General features: G+C 42.1%; 1 protein-coding gene across 9 annotated transcripts in view; it reads left to right on the plus strand.

Annotated features, from left to right (window-relative positions):
* The window catches only part of sox5 (SRY-box transcription factor 5), a 260,812-nt gene that overhangs the window by 162,169 nt on the left and 86,104 nt on the right, over positions 1-12,539 (plus strand). For 8 of the 9 annotated variants that reach the window (XM_032504955.1, XM_032504964.1, XM_032504965.1 and 5 more), the window contains exon 1: positions 11,896-12,158. The exons of the other annotated variant lie outside the window; for it this stretch is intronic. In XM_032504955.1, coding sequence (XP_032360846.1) covers positions 12,082-12,158 — 77 coding nt within the window. In that variant the 5' untranslated portion in view covers positions 11,896-12,081. Of the gene's footprint in view, positions 1-11,895; positions 12,159-12,539 lie in introns of those variants that run through there. 9 annotated transcript variants of the gene reach the window in all.

A 12,539-nucleotide genomic window follows, 5' to 3' on the forward strand; every position in this document is an offset into this window, starting at 1 on the left:
AATGCAGCCTTTAAAACCAGGAAAAACCACCACTTATGTCATATCACGATATTACGATATCCAAAATCTAAGACAATATTTAGTTCCATATCACAATATCGATTTAATATTGATATATTGCCAAGCCCTAAATGAGAGTACCTTAAATGGCAGTTATGTTTCCTCATTTCACAGGAAAATCATAACTGTGAACCAGCAAGTTGGTCTGTACACTTTGACGTTTTATAATGATTCTTGCCCTGTAAGAATTCTTTTTAGGTGGTTTGTTGTGTTTGTCAAAGGAGGCCCCGGGGAAGACCCAGGACTAGGTGGAGAGATTATACCTCCAACTTGGCCTGGGAACGCCTCGGGATCCCCCAGTCGGAACTGGTTGATGTGGCTCGGGAAAGGGAAGTTTGGGGTCCCCTACTGGAGCTGCTTCCCCGCGAACCGATACCGGATAAGCGGATGAAGATGGATGGATGTTGTGTTTGTTGGGAATGCTGTATGGTAATGAAGCTAAAGACAAGCAGAGAGTGCATGCAAGAAGATAACTATCATTCTAGTTTGTCATCACTTTAGTGCTCAACCTCTCAGTTATTAGCCAATGAATTCACTGGGATTGGTTCACAGGCTTTCTGGTCATCTTATCACTTTAATTTAAACCATTCAATCTTTCATCTGTCTCCTCTCATTCCAGTCAATGCTGCTTTGCAGCTTCACCCCTCCACCCCCCTACCACCACCCTGTCTATGGTTCCCTAGGGTAATCTCCAGTAGGCTGCTATTTTTAGGACTCTCTCCCTATAAATCTAATCGATGTGGTCAACACCAAGGCCTTTTTTAGTTATTGAAGTTGTTGAATTGTCACTTGCTTGTGTTGCCCTTCCTGAGCAAGACTGAACCTCACATTGCTTCCAATGAGCATCAAGTATTGCTTTAACCTGCTTTTAATGGAAATGTCATCTTGCACCGTCATGTATCTAACTGTCTTACAAAAGTGGCGGCTTGGTGGATGAAGTCCATGTCTGACTCTTTCTGCCATTCATCCTCACTGCTTTGAGATATTTCACTTATTCTCATTCCTTTCTCACTGCAGATTGGTTTTAGTCAGTCAAAGGCTTTAGTTTGCTGTTAATTCAAGAGAGAGGAAAAGTTCAAGGAAAAGTCTCAGTCAGGTTTTTTTTTTTTTTTTTAATTGCAGTGTATTTGTGTGTTTGTGCGCTCGTGTATGAACACTTTTTGTTGTCTGCGTTTGCATGTGTGTGTGTTCCAAGAAGTCTGGACTGGACTGGTCATTTTTTTTGTTTTGTAAATCATTCACTTTTTAAATTTATTTTTTATTTCTCTTCTCAGGCTAGTGTTTCATTAACCCTGCTGTGACACAGAATCCCTTTCATTCACTTCTCGCATTGTCTGCTCCAGCCGCTCGCTCACTCACAGCACCAAAGATTACTAATAAATAAGTGACACCAGTAACAGTCTATTTTTCCCCTCAGCCGTAATTAACTGACTTGATGTTTTCAAGAGAGAGGAGGGGGAAAATCCAGCTAATTAGGAGTGAGTTAAGATGCGCACAAAGAGTACAGATCGTTAATTAATTTTCCACGCAGCCGTTGTCGGGGAAGAAAACAGCTTTGTTTACAGTGTTTGCCACGGCGGTTGGAGCAGCGCACTCGCTGTGGAAGCACCGCACACACTGCAGTCCATATCCACTAACCTTGATCAGGACTGTCTGCAAGTTGGACAAACAAAGGGATGATGAAATGCCGTCTGTCAAGCAAGACAGAAAAAAAATCTGCTATCTGAAATCACAGATAGCTAAGTTAGGGTTACTGTCTATAGTTATATTAGGCGTAGTTCACTTCATACCTGGATGTTCTAAAAAGAGTGTATCTGGTGTGCACTTTATGTCACATTACTGACACAACCCTACTGGTGGTAAAAGTGTCAGAAAGCAATTTGTCTTTTGGTCTCTACCTGTCAACCTACCCACTTTTCTGTGCATGAATTGATGGGTTTTGGAGGTGGTACAGACATCAGACACCATAGACTATGAAAATAATGGACAAAGGCCTGAAAGTGAAGCCAATGCAGAAGTGCCTAAAATCTAATTTATAGCAGACTTCACTGGTTGCAAAAAGAAGTCTGTTTTGAAAATTATTATTAATTTTTGATAATTTTTTTATTTACTTGTATTTAACTCATTGAGATTAAAAATCTCCTTTTCAAGAGTGTCCTGACCCTACTTCTGCTTTGATTTATAACTTCAATAAACATTTACATAATAAGTCTATGGCCCTCAATTGCTACTTTCAAGTCTTCTTCAATACAGCATGGTGGTCATTTCGTAAATGATGGCCCCATTTGTTTTAAATTGACGATAAAGCAAGGGACGCTTTAGGGGCGTGGATACGTGTTAATCTTGAACTTTGACCCTCTCAATGTGTGTTTTCACTTCATCAAAGTTCATTGGAACATTTGGTCGCTAGGCCTGGGCAATATATTGATATTATGTCGACAATAAAAAAACAAAAAATCTGCTTAGGTTAGAAAACCTTCCTTCTTTGACGTTTGGCTTAGCCATTGCAACACTGGGTTGGCGGCGTCATCCTCACATTTGGTTGCAAAAAAACAAGATGGCGACTGCTGTATCGCCAAACTCGAGGCTTCAACACGACAGTACACAAAACCATGGGCGACGTCACGGATGCTACGTCCACTATGGACACACAGAGACAGAGTTTCTTGTTAGTGGAAATGAACGTGCACATGTCTACATCCATGTCACCGCGTGTCTGTTCAAGTACCACAGGGATAGAAGGTGTGTGTGAGTGTGTGGATGAGAGCGGCCCGAGCCCCCACGTGTATTAAGAAGGGCCCTGGCAGCAAGAGATAGCGGCTCTATCTTAATGGTTTCTGCCGCCTGCCACTCAGCCTTCAGACGGGGTCCTTTGCCTGCATGTGTCTCCCCACGATAAAGCCACTTCACAGGGGCTAGTGCCTCTCCACGCTGGCCTCTCCTCTCCCAGGAAAGAAGAGCGAGGGAAGAAAAGATGCCAGAGGTATTGATATATGAACCCACCCTGAGACTGAGACGAGCTGTGACCGAGAGACTGAAAGAAAAAAAAAGTAGCATTCACACCACGAGCCTTCATGCTCAATTTTAAATTGTTGATCATATCTGATATTTTGAAAGACTGTCCTAGGATGTAGCCTAGAATATGATATCTGACACAATGTCAAAAACATAAGTTTGTAGGGTAATCGTAAGACACCACAGCTATATTTAGATCTACGTTTTCCCTGCACGTTTTGAATGCATTTTGGTTTTTGGTATATTTGTTGACTTGTTGATTGAAAGAAGGCGTCTCTTCACTTGACAGTGTCAAGTTTTCCTTCTAGCTTTCTTTCCATTGTAGTGTCTCGGTGTCAATAATCTATTAATGCTGGCATAACTGAGCTGCTGCGGGTGCCAAAGTTATAACTGTGACTGTGTTTATTCAGTCCGCTGTTATTCCTCTGGTAGCTTCTCCTGAGGGAGCACCACTGCAGGGTCCTTATCACCGAACACAATGTTGATATTGAACCATTCTGCAAAAGGTTAATGTTCAATTAATCGATTTTATCTCTCGTTTAGTTTTCAGGAAATTAGCTCTCCACCTAGATTTATATCCCCCTTGACAGAACTGTTTTGTCAACTGCTTTTTTGAGGCTGCACCTCCACTTTAGCAAGTGCTCGCGTGGTAAACGGGGTTAATGTTAGATTACTGTATATACAAGGATGGAGCATGGTGGCTTAGTTGTTAGCACTTCTGCCTCACCTCCAGGTCATTCCGGGCCTTTCTGTGTGGAGTTTGCATGTTCTCCCCATGTTTGCGGGGGAGTACGGTTTCTTCCAACCATAAAGATATTCATGCTAGGTAACTAGGACTACAGTTGAAAATTAGCCGTCTGGCTAACAGTGGTGTATTTAAAGAAATATTTAATAATGTGCATTGTCCTAACTAACTAAATTAAGAGGACTTGTTAGCTGCTTCCAGAGGTGCTCAAAATTATGGGAAGTTTAAAGATCTATATATCCACGACAACTGAACAAACTACATCCGCTGATTAGGACCAAATCAATATCTGTATATGGTAACTACCATATGGTTAAAGTGGTGGTGAGAGTGTTGTTGTATGTATCAAGAAAGACAACTTAAATTGGTAATCTGTGACACAAGCTCTGGCACACACCCATCCATTGCTCCAACCCTTCACAGCCTCGCCTTGCTACGTACAGTAATTGACTCACGTCTTCCTGCACTGGCACTGAACATCAGCACTGGGTGTCAATACAATCATACAATATGAAGCTAAATATTTTGGATAGCGGGCTGAATGATCTATCATCAATATCAACATCATTCATAACGCAATTGCTTTCCGTTTTCATCTCGTGGTAAATGGCTACGATTGAAATTCTAAAAAACATTGCCAGATTTTGGGCTGCTCTGTCCTAGAATTTTGATTCATGGTGCAGCAATATTCAAAAATTCAATTCAAAAGTCCTAGCGTGCTCATTTCTCTGTGATTTAAATGCAAACTGTCATTTTCTAGTTGTGATCTTGGTCTCCTACAGAAATCCCTCTCAGGTCGTTAGCTACTGATATAGCACATTGTGATCAACGTGTCTCTGCATTTGCATAATATGTAGCGGAAAGTGTGTGTGTGTGTGTGTGTGTGTGTGTGTGTGTGTGTGTGTGTGTGTGTGTGTGTGTGTGTGTGTGTGTGTGTGTGTGTGTGTGTGTGTGTGTGTGTGTGTGTGTGTGTGTGTGTGTGTGTGTGTGTGTGTGTGTGTGTGTGTCTTCAGGCTTTGGGGCTTTGGGATTGTTTACTGCCGGTCTCTCCCTGCCCCTGCACATTGTCGGCCCCTAATGCACTACAGCTGTTAGGGTCCCGACACAGGGGCCTCCCATCAACGGTTTCATTGTAATGGACTCTGTGTATGTGTGTGTGGTGTGCGTACATGCTTGCTTGTCCGTGTGTTTTTTCCTATGTTGGTGAATGAGAGAGTGTTTTATTAAACATGAGTGTGTGTGTGTGTGTGTGTGTGTGTGTGTGTGTGTGTGTGTGTGTGTGTGTGTTGTTGCATCATTGTGAATATTTGCTGTTACTTCTGGGTATTTTGTGTTCCTGTCTCTCTGTGATAGTCCGTTTCATCGTTTGTGTGTGCGTGTGCAGTGTTTCCTGTGGAACGAGAGGGTTGGCGTGGGGGCAACAGTCACAAGAATTTGTGATGCATAAGAGGATTTGCTTTGTTTTTTATCAGTTTTTTTTCTGCATATTATATTATTAGCTTCCCTGTGATGATGAGAGAGAGAGATTTTGAGGATGGACAGAAGTGTAGACTCTACCAACAGTGACAGAGTGACGGCTGACTCATTTGAACGGGTCAAGCGCGGGTTGAATGTGCATCAGCAGGTCCGTTTTACAAACGTCTGGTCTATGAAACGTCTTGAAATGGCGCTGCATTTTTATACACTATGATAAATGGTTATGAGTTGCATCTTTCTTACCAGGCTCATAGAGCTGATTTTAACATTACATCCAGTAACTACCACTTTTTTGGTGGGGTCGGCCCGCCACAGCAAAATGTTACCAGCGGTGTGTGTGTGTTTGTATTGCATAGCCTGTCCTTGTACAAGCAGCTTTCTCATGTCACCCCCCTCTCGCCCTCTCAAAAAACACAGCTCACATTATGAACCTATGAATCACTTAACCGGCCCCTTTTGTTTCAGCAAAACAGTCCTTTTTCATTTCCATGTCACTTGTTCCCTCATCGAGAACAGAATACACCTTGGTGGCCTTGTTCATTCATATTCCTCAGCAACGTGTTATAACTGTAGACAATGGCTTACATCTGAGAGGCTGGTTACTTCGAGAGAACTCTGTGCTAAGCTTGTTTCCATGTCTTCCCCTTCATTAGGCCTGTCTATGCTTTTTAAACACTCTTTCTTTGCAGCATGGCTTCATGAGAAAACCCTGACCTCAGGCTGATTATACAAGCTCATTAGAAACGTTTAGGTATGTTCACTGTTGCATTATCTTCTGCATCCTCTGTATTATCGCCTGCGTCAACTATATAATCCATTGTCAAGTCAGATTGACTTACGGCTAAGTTCATGGCAAAGTAAAGTCTGAAAGCGGCTATTAGCCATACCGAATGTGTGAATGGCAACAACATGAACATCTATTCAAAATATGACAAACACAAGGCTCATTCACTCAGCTGTTTGTAGCGGGGAGGGGAGTCAGCGCTGCTCCGGTATGTTGACCATCAGCCGCATAATAGAGAAATTAAGTTTCTGTAATGCACAAATGAGGTTATAATTGGTTTTGCAGCTGTTTACGGGGGCAAGGAGAGTTTCCAATCTGAGCACAGTTTCCCACTGTATTCTCTCCATTTGACCATGAATTATATTAGGTAAATAGAATACTAATGCCACAGATTGTTGTTGACATTGACATATTCATATTGCTGTCTTATAAAGAGCAGGCATGCGTACTTTGTCTGTGTGTGTGAATGCATTCACGTGGACTGTATGAATACAAACTTATATACATCCTAGCAATGTAAAGGTGGTAAGGTGGTAATTGATGTCTTTAAAGTCTGCCTAATGGTTTTATGTGAATGTATCTCTATGCATGTAGTAGAGAAGGATGTTTTCCTACCTAATTAAAGGATCAGGTCACATTAGTGCAAGTTCATTTCCCATGATACACACAGCCTCAGTTGCTCTTGAAAGAATATCTCATTTAAAAAAATACAAAAAAACATACTGCGGTCCAAATCTTAAAAAAAGTTCACTTTGGCAGGTCTTTGAATGCAACAAACACCAGACAATGAGTATGGTCCCCTCTGTAATGTTATCAGATGCTGAAAAGGGTTCTACTTAATGTAAAAAATAAATGAAATAGAACTGACACTAAATAAATCCTCCATTAAAGTGTGTGTGTGTGTGTGTGTGTTTGTTTGTGTCTCTATGTCTGTGTCTGTGTCTGTGCGTGTAAGATGGGGCAGTAGATACAGTGACAGGGGGCATGCTTTGTGTGTGTGTGTGTGTGTGTGTGTGTGTCAATGTCTGAGTGTGTGTGTTAAAGTATCATAGAAGTGGCAGTCTGTCAGCTCTGCTTTTCTCTGTGCTCTCCAGAACAATAGCTGGATTGGCCGTATGTGTGACATGTAGACCACACACCCCTAATAGTGACTGACAGCACTAAGGGCTGGAAGCAGCATGCCACACACACACACACACACACACACACACACACACACTTTATTGGAGGATTTATTTGAACAGTGAGAGTCAGAATAACAACAAGAAAATCCAGAAAAACGCATGTCAAAAATGTTATAAATTGATTTGCATTTTAATGAGGAAAATAAGTATTTGTCCCCCTCTCAATCAGAAAGATTTCTGGCTCCCAGGTGTCTTTTATACCGGTAACAAGATGAGATTAGGAGCACACTCTTAAAGTGCTCCTAATCTCAGTTTGTTACCGGTATAAAAGACACCGTCCACAGAATCAATCAATCATATTCCAAACTCTCCACCATGGCTAAGACCACAGCGCTTTCCAGGGATGTCAGGGACAAGATTGTAGACCTACACAAGTCTGGAATGGGCTACATGACCATTGCCAAGCAGCTTGGTGAGAAAGTGACAACAGTTGGTGCGATTATTCGCAAATGGAAGGAACACAAAAGAACTGTCAATCTTCCTCGGCCTGGGGCTCCATGCAAGATCTCACCTTGTGGAGTTCCAATGATCATGAGAACGGTGAGGAATCAGCCCAGATCTACACAGGAGGATCTTTTCAATGATCTCAAGGCAACTGGGACGATAGTCACCAAGAAAACAATTGGAAACACACTGCGCCTTGGAGGACTGAAATCCTGCAGCACCCGCAAGGTCCCCCTGGTCAAGATAGTACATATACATGCCTGTCTGAAGTTTGCCAATGAACATCTGAATGATTCAGAGGACAACTGGGTGAAAGTGTTGTGGTCAGATGAGATCAAAATGGAGAACTTTGGCATCAACTCAACTCGCCGTGTTTGGAGGAGGAGGAATGCTGCCTATGACCCCAAGAACACCATCCCCACCTTCAAACATGGAGGTGGAAACATTGGGCTTTTGGGGTGTTTTTCTGCTAAGGGGAGAGGCCAACTTCACATCAAAGGGACGATAGAGGGGGCCATGTACCGTCAAATCTTGGGGGTGAACCTCCTTCCCTCAGCCAGGAAATTGAAAAGGGGTCGTGGATGGGTATTCCAGCATGACAGTGACCCAAAATACACGGCCAAGGCAACAAAGAAGTGGCTCAAGAAGAAGCACATTAAGGTCCTGGAGTGGCCTAGCCAGTTCCCAGACCTTAATCCCATTGAAAATCTGTGGAGGGAGCTGAAGGTTTGAGTGTCCAAACATCATCCTCAAAATCTTAATGACTTGGAGAAGATCTGCAAAGAGGAGTGGGACAAAATCCCTCCTGAGATGTGTGCAAACCTGTTGGCCAATTACAAGAAATGTCTGACCTCTGTGGTTGCCAACAGGGGTTTTGCCACCAAGTGCTAGGGGTCAAATGGGGTGGCAGTAGCTCAGTCCGTAGGGAGTTGGGTTGGGAACCGGAGGGTCCCTGGTTCAAGTCCCTGTATGGACCAAAAGTACCGAGTGTGGATTGGTGGCTGGAGAGATGCCACTTCACCTCCTGGGCACTACAGGTGCTTTTGAGCAAGGCACCGTACCCCCCCCCCCCCCCCCCCAACGGCTCAGGGCGCTGGTTCGGCTGGCAGCCCACTCACTCGACATCTCTCCATCAGTGCATGTATAGATCCGAGCATGTGTGTGTGTGTGTGTGTAGTTCAGGACTGTGTGTAAACTAACCAAGTTGGACACAGAGTGTAAATTGTATTTCCCCATAGGGGATCAATAAACAGATTAAATTTTTTTAAATTAAATTAAATACATATTTCCCTCATTAAATGCAAATCAATTTATAACATTTTTGACATGCGTTTTTCTGGATTTTGATTGTTGTTATTCTGTCTCTCACTGTTCAAATAAATGTACCATTAAAATTATAGACTGATTATTTCCTTGTCAGTGGGCAAATGTACAAAATCAGCAGGATATCAAATAATTTTTTTCCCTCACTGTACACCTGAGGACACAATGGCTGTGGGTGATTGGTGAGGGTTTCAGTCAGTTTGTGTATTTTGTGAGTGTGTGTGTTTGTGTGTGTTCATTCATGCATGTGAGCTTCAGCATATGTTCTTTTCAAAGTGTTCAGCTGTCTTCTTGTAACAAAACTTTTCCACGTCGGAGACTCAAATGTCTGCTTCTTCTTGCTGCACCAAAAAGAAAACAGAAAGTCTGTTAAACATTTTATTTACATCTCATTTGTCGTACAATGGTCATGGGAAAAAAAAGTGATTCTGATTGGCTGGATGATGTGCATTATACCTGCAAGGCTTGTCCTTGTCGTTGTTTTGAATTAATACCCAATGGCATAGAAAAGTCATATTAACACATTCTATGTAAACTATTGGCTACAAATCCTCCTGTATTTAAACATGGGGCTGGTAGGAGGGGAAGAAAAGATGAACATGGAATCAGTGAATAACGAATGATAAATCAATATAGGCTTAAATTACATATAGTGCCAATAAAGTTTAAACGTTTCTTCTAACATGAACTCAAGATCTCTCCAAACATTATTGTTTGATCCTAATGCCAATCCGTGAAAAGTAAATAACATTTAGAGATGCATTGTTATTATTTTAACGCATCCGAGATGTGATTGAACTTTTTTTGGACATTGTACCCGGGCATTCAGCTGCCACAGAGAGAATATAATTGCTTCAAGCTCAGGATACCTCGTATTAATCCTGTGTCAAGGCTTGTTTTACGTCCACTTTATTCTGTTAGCAAAGCCAATCATGTGAAAAGCATGATACAGCTTCACTTTACTAACATAGTGGAACCAAAGTAAAAGAGGCTGGAACAACACCAGTTAACCAATTAAGCACGAGCGATCTCCAAGGTATTTTAAATATGTAGTAAAAAGTATTACTTTTAGCTTCTCTTTTCTGTGTTCCAACTGGGAAAGTTATAAGGTAGATTAACACTATTAACAGAGGTTTCCAGGCTGTAGTTGTAATTGTGTCTTTAGGCAGACACACAAACACTGTATCCAGCATTATGTCAGGCTGAAATACTGTTAGTGGAAAGATGTTTCAGTTATCCAATAACTGCCAGAATCACCTGTTTATTCTGCGATGGAATTCGTCACAATCGTATGAGATAACTGTGTTTTAAAGTTGTATCAGTATTGCAATGTATTGTAGTCTGTTAAAGTACAATGTACCGTCAATATCCCTCCTAAAAATGTTACTTTGAAAAGGAGAAATAATAATAATTATATGGGAAGATTCATATGCGAACATCCAAAAAGAGAATTAGAAGTGTTTTTATGCTCAACTGTTGATGCAAGTCTTAAAGGTCCATTTATGAGGTTTTTTAACATTAATATGCGTTCCCCCAGCCTGCCTATGGTCCCTCAGTGGCTAGAAATGGCGATAGGTGTAATCTGAGACCTGGGTATCTTGCTCTTCCTTTGAGAAAATTAAAGCTCAGATGGGTCAATCTGGAATCTTGCTCCTTATGAGGTCATAAGGAGCAAGATTACCTCCCCTTTCTCTGCTTTGCCCGTCCAGAAAATCAGGCCCACCCATGAGAGAGAGACATCATGGCTTTCCTCCTCTTCAATAGAATTTAAAGCTACAGACACAGAAATGGCACATACTAAGGAAAGCTCATTGTGGGACTGGCTCTAGGGGCTGTAATGTTGCACCAAGACTGAATTTTGGGAAAGAGACTTCAGATACGGTACTAGGGGATCACTAAGGTCTATATAAAACCATCCAAAAAGCACGATGTCATGGGACCTATAATAAAATACAGTAGATGTGAACTATCTTTGGAACAACATTAATGACTAAACATAATTCTTCCTTTAGTTTTTTTCTGAGTTTGTGGCAAAATAACAGCAATAGAAACAAATTTATTGAGAAAAAATTCTAAATATCTTCTGGTCCGAGGATCCTAAAGTGGAGAAATGAATGAATATAATTGGGTTTCAAACTGCTGGCCCAACAAAATAAACAATTTTGTAACACCACCACGTGTCAACCTCAACCCAAAAGAAGCAAAAAAACCTGCAAAAAACTTGAACATTTTTCTAGTATTTACCTCTGAAATCAAAGAATTTATGTTTGTGTTAGAGGATAACATATATTACAACTACAATTCCATAGTAATCATAAACATAAACGTATAAAAGCAGGGCAAATGAACAGACAGAAAAGTGCATGTGCTTGTGTTTCAAATAGTTTACGGTAGTTTAACTGATTGATTAATTTGCTTCACGTTGCATAATAAAGTGCATGAGGGCTTGCTGTGGTCCTCCTGAAGTGTGTCTTCATGATCTGCGAGTGTTTTCTGTGTGAAAAACAAGTGACTGTGTGTGTGTGTGTGTGTGTGTGTGTGTTTTGTTTGTGTGTTAGAGAGAGTAAAAGAGGAGGAGGAGAGAAAGGGAGAGATGGACTTGAGGAAGGGGGCAGCACTGTGCATTTGCTCTCAGAGTGATGATCCCTATGTCAAATGGCCCCTCCTTTGCTCTCAAACACACACACACACACACACACACACACACACACACACACACACACACACACACACACACACACCCACATACACCCACAACAAAAACAGGTCAACACAGTAAGAGGCTCTGCTGCTGGCCCTTTAAGAGCTGAGCCTAGATCTCACAGCTTACAGCTAGGGAGGGAGAAGAGGAGGGGCAGAGAGAGAGAGAGGGAGGGAGGGTGTAAGGCTGAAAGTGTGTGTGAGTAGAGAGACAGAGAGGAACACAGAGAGAGAGAGAGAGAGAGCGAACGAGAATCAGCAGTGTGTGAGAGAGGTTGAAGGATCACTTCTATCCCGTTTTGTTTTGGGGAGACTAACCTTGTTCATCTGAGCATTTGTGGGACTGTTTTATGTTGTTGTTGACAAGAGACACGGACCCTTACTCCAGCATGCTCACTGAGCCTGAGCTACCTCAGGAGTGTAACAGGTACGTGACGCTTTCTTACACACACACACACACACACACACACACACACACACACACACACACATACACATTCATACATTCATGTGGAGATGACAGAGACGGAGGACAGGATGAAGCGGGACAGAGCTAGGGAGGGCAGGGAAAATGGGGCTAGAAAGTAGAAAGACATGTGTGTGAAGAGAAGACTCTGTGTGTGTGTGTATGTGTGTAAGAAAGCGTGTGAGTGTCTCAGCAAGTCCGAGTCAGTTTGAGGCTGGAGAGTGTGTGTGTGTGTGTGTGTCTCAGTGTCAGTGTCAGAGATGGTAAATGAGAGTTGATGATTGACTCCTATTCTTTTGAAAGAGATACCATATGCAAAGCCGGGGCAAAGCAGGCATTTTT

Source organism: Etheostoma spectabile, chromosome 23 (assembly GCF_008692095.1).
Source record: "Etheostoma spectabile isolate EspeVRDwgs_2016 chromosome 23, UIUC_Espe_1.0, whole genome shotgun sequence".
In the NCBI taxonomy this organism is placed as follows: domain Eukaryota; kingdom Metazoa; phylum Chordata; class Actinopteri; order Perciformes; family Percidae; genus Etheostoma; species Etheostoma spectabile.